At 45.4% G+C, this 4425-nt stretch overlaps 1 protein-coding gene across 1 annotated transcript in view; it reads left to right on the top strand.

Annotated features, from left to right (window-relative positions):
• The first annotated feature begins 225 nt into the window (after positions 1 to 225).
• The window catches only part of BRCA2 (BRCA2, DNA repair associated), a 58234-nt gene continuing 54034 nt past the window's right edge, over positions 226 to 4425 (top strand). The window contains exons 1-3 of the mRNA XM_019528520.1: positions 226 to 309; positions 1315 to 1422; positions 2358 to 2609. Coding sequence (XP_019384065.1) covers positions 1344 to 1422; positions 2358 to 2609 — 331 coding nt within the window. The 5' untranslated portion in view covers positions 226 to 309; positions 1315 to 1343. The remainder of the gene's footprint in view (positions 310 to 1314; positions 1423 to 2357; positions 2610 to 4425) is intronic.

Below are 4425 nucleotides of genomic sequence, written 5' to 3'. Positions count from 1 at the left end.
CAGGCTCGGCAGGAGGGTGTTGCTGTGGGGCTGGGTTCAGGCTCTAGAGGGCGCTGTGGCTGTGGCTGTGCCTGCGCCCGTCTTGCAGATGCAACAGCTGCGGCTTGCATCAGCCGAGAGGGGGCGGAGGCGGAACCCTCGGGCTTCATGCCCCGCCCCCGCCTCTTCCTCCTACTGCGCAGCCCCGGGTCGGCCTGGCCCTCACTTCCCCTTGCAGCGGGTGGTGTGCACGGCCGCGCTGGGCTTCGCTGCGCAGGCGCGGGGCCTTTGGCGCCAGTGCTTGAACGCTGTGGCGGTGGCGGCGCGGAGGTAGCGGCCGGGCCGGGCCGGGGTCTGGCGAGGGGAGAGCCTTCGGGCCATTGAGAGGAAGAGGCGGGGTCCGCAGGAGTCGGTAGATTGCAACGAGCCCGGGGACTCCCTGCGCTGTAGTAGCGCGGCACTTGGCTTGAGTGCAGCAGCAACCACGGGGGGAGGTGCAGATGCACCAGTGCCCCGCCCCCCCCCATACCCTCCCTGAGCTCCTGTGGGAAATGAGTTCAAAATGAAACGGTATGGGTTTGGGCTAATCCTTTAACAGCCACCCGTGTGCCTCTTGCAAGTATTTTTAAGCCATCGGATTGATGTTATAATTGGTTTGAAGGTAGCTTTGTTTCCTTGGAATGGTTTGAGATTAATCCATGTACAGAGGGGGAGGTTTCCTGCCTACCGAGGAAACCATGAAGTGGATGAGATGTAAAATATTTTCATCTGAAAAATGCACTTGTCTTAATTGTTGTTTCTAACAGGCTTTAAAAAGATAGCAGTTTTAAAATTGGCATGGCAGGGTCTGTTCAGCTTCCAGTTAGTCCAGTTTAAATTTGTATTTGGCCTGTAGCTTTGCTAATAAAACAGTGTTCTCTGTAGGTTTCCTCCTCGTGTAGGGAACGATAAACATCATTTGTCAAGAATCAGTGTGAATGCGAGTTCATGGGGACGGGTGTAATGCATCATCAAAGTCTTCTGTAGCTTCCAGAAACTGTCTGGATACTGTTCTCTTGTGTTCAGAGTTGAGTTTCTATGTCCTGCTTTGAAACTGTCTTTTATGCTGATTCTAATGTTCAGGTGCCTGCAATGCAAACATAACCATGTCCAGTAAGAACAGATTCCAGTCTCTTTGGAGTCTGTCATTGTGATTCCTTCAGCTGGCTAGAAAGGATATTACCCGGCACTAAGTGCTTGCTGCTTTATTTTGCATGATGAAACAAGAAATTGGGAGTAGTGCCCAGCAGTACAACTAATAACTGAGTATCAAAGCATTTTTGTATTATTTTTCAGGTTTATTTAACGCATGTTCCAGTAATGCTATGGATAAGGAAATGGCAGATAAACCTGTTGGAAGATCAACTTTCTTTGAAATATTTAAAACACAGTGCAGTGAATCAGGTACAGTTTTTATCTTATTTTGAGTAAAATAAATAACTTTTAAGACTGTTTATATCAAAGAGATTTTCTTGTTGCTGTATTCAGCAGCTATTTGCGGTAAACTATATCCTATTGAAGAGTTCGGTTTTAACTTTATTGTCTCTCGTTTCCATATTCTTTATACACTTTATTTTGCTATACTTATGTTCCTTTTACTTAATTATTCCTTTTATCTTTGTCATTTGTATTTCTATGAAGTTCTATTTTTGTAGTTCATTTTCTCTCATTTTTCAATTTTCAATCAAGTTAATCCATTTAAGATTTTGAACGGATTGATTAATATACTTATATTGTTTATAAGTTATAACCTTTACAGATGTAATTAAAACTAAAGGTCTAGCTGTAATCCATAGCAGCTTTCAGAGTGGCTCAGATCTCATAAATATTCTAATATTTAGACATACTGCTGTCATGGTCAGGTCCCTTATAAAAGTCAAGTCACCATCAGGCTTTTGTGTTTTGCGGCATCAGCATTTCTGTATATCCATGAGCACTCTCAAAAATCCATTGCAACTTCCATTACAGAAGGAGTAAGACTTTGTTACTATATTATAAAGTTTTGTGGCTGCAGGGTGTTGATTTTTCTTTTAACAAGACAAATTAAATGTCCAGTAATTTCAGTTACTATGTGATATGTTGGAGGGGACATTAAACTTACTTGATTTAAGCCCATGTTACATTTTATTTTTATGTTTGAAGAACTATATGCACTGGATCAATCAACATGTTCAGTTAAAACCATGCTACTTTGTGTAATTGGCACTATATTTGATTAGATTTTATTCTGCTACTTTTTTTTCTCTCTCCCTTCCCCTCCCCTCCCCCCCCCCAAAAAAAAAAAAAAAAAGAAGAAGAAAAAGAAAGTGGTGTAACATACTGGATATTTTTCTCTCTAGACTTAGGGCCAATAAGCCTCAACTGGTTTGAAGAACTTAGCTTAGAAGCTTCACCTTATGAATCTAAAATGTTAGACAAAACCGAATACCGAACTGGCTGGCTTGATCAAAGTACTTTTAAAACTCCAAAGGGAAAACTTTCTGTGTATAGCCAGCTGGCATCAACTCCAATGATTTTCAAAGAACAGAGTACAACATTGCGACTTCTTCCTTCTCCTGTACAAGACCTGGGTCAGAAAAGAATAGGCGCAGGTGAGTTAATAGGTTTGTACTGAAGTAAAAATGGGATCAGAGCTTCTTGCAGCTCTCTAAGGGAGAGAGTGTAATAATGAAATATGTCTTGCATTATTAACTGGCAATTTTTATAATTATTATATCAGTGTTAAATGATAAAAAGCCCTTGGTGTACTCAGTCATCTAATGTATTATAAATTACAAACACTACAGTTATAATTCATTATAATGGGACCCAGTTTTGTAATGAGTTCTGTGTGGATCCATACATGCAAACTCATTGCAGGATTTGGATGTGATTCCTAGTTTTTTAATTGCAATTTATATCAGCAGAATACAAGTTTTGAAGTTGCTACTTACTAATTTAGGAATAGGCTAAAAAGTTTGTTGGCTTGGGGTAAGTAGAAAAAATCCATGGTAGGTCCCCAGTGCAATGCTTGTGGATACTCACTAATCTTTCTAATGAAGACATGTAAATAGCTGTCTTGTTTGTCACTGCTTTAATCAAATTGTGATAGAAAACTTCCATAGTCATCTACAATATATGTCAGCTTTAAAAAGAAAGAGTAATCCTGTTACGGAGACTTGTTCTCTTTAGACTGCATCTCATTATCTTCACCACAGTAAGGTTGCAGACCCACATGATTCCTCTGAGGTAATTTACTTCAGATTTTACCCTGAAGTAAAATTATAGCAATGTTTAGAGTGAATATATGACCAGTTCTTCACTGATATCTGCCCACGGTATGCACTATTAAAGTATGGAGCCTACTACATGATTACCACTGAATAATTTAGCCCTGACGTAACTCTATCACAGGATTGCAAGGTGCAGGCCACAGGCCAGAGCTGGCCTGCAGAGCCCTATCACCCAGCTTGTGGTGCTGTCTGTGCATCTGAGACTAGCCTTATATGTCGTATGCAGTCTCTGCTGGCCCCAGCCCTATATGCTGCATGTGGTACACGGAGCCCATCTGGTACAGGCTGCATGTCCCACAAGGTTGGGAGCTGGTAATCGCTGTATGTAGTACCTACACCAGACTGGCCCTGCATGCTGGACCTGGGGCCAGTCTGATTCAGGCTGAGACACAAGCCATGTGTGCCAGATCCAGAGCACAGTTCTGTAATGCCAGGCTGGGGCCAGCAAGTGCTGAATGTGAGGTGCATGCATGCAGCACCCACACTGGACCAGCCATGGACACCGGATCTGGGACTGGTCCAAATCAGGCCCATAGATCAGCCCCATGTGCTAGATCGGGGTGGGCAAAATACGGCCTGCGGGCTGGATCTGGGATGCAAGGCCATTTTATCCGGCTTGCGGGGCCCCTAAAAAATTTAGGAAATTAATATTTCTCTGCCCTTGGTTCCTGTCAAAAATGACAAGAACCAGGGGCAGTAGAACATGGGAAGCCTGGTGGGCTCCCACAACAGCAGGACCTACCCGGCCCTGCCCCCCCCAGCCAGAAGCCCCAGCAGGGGCTTCTGGCCTGGGACCACATGGCTGCCCCAGCTGAAACCTAAGGTACAGGAGGGGGGAGGACCCCGGGCAGGGAAGGAGCCCGGGCAAAAGTGGGCCACGGAAAAGCTGAGCACGGGGGGGAGCCCGGAGCAGGCATGGGGCCCAGGCTGGCAGTGGGGCTGGGTTACAAAGTGGTGCTGAGTGCGGAGGGGGAAAAGCAGCTCCTCGCCTGCCCGTGGTTGGTGCCCCATGCTGCAGCTACTTGCGGCCCATGTGGGGATGCCTGTGCCTGCTCCAGACAACCCTGCGCAGGCTGCGAGCGGCTGCAGTGCAGGGTGCCAGCCACGGGGTGAGCGAGGAGCTGCTTCCTCCCTC

The sequence above is a fragment of the Crocodylus porosus genome, unplaced genomic scaffold (genome assembly GCF_001723895.1).
Source record: "Crocodylus porosus isolate Cpor-Errol unplaced genomic scaffold, CroPor_comp1, whole genome shotgun sequence".
NCBI classification, from domain to species: Eukaryota; Metazoa; Chordata; order Crocodylia; family Crocodylidae; genus Crocodylus; species Crocodylus porosus.
The sequence above is the reverse complement of the archived record's forward strand: the minus strand, read 5'-3'. Positions and strand labels throughout refer to the sequence as shown.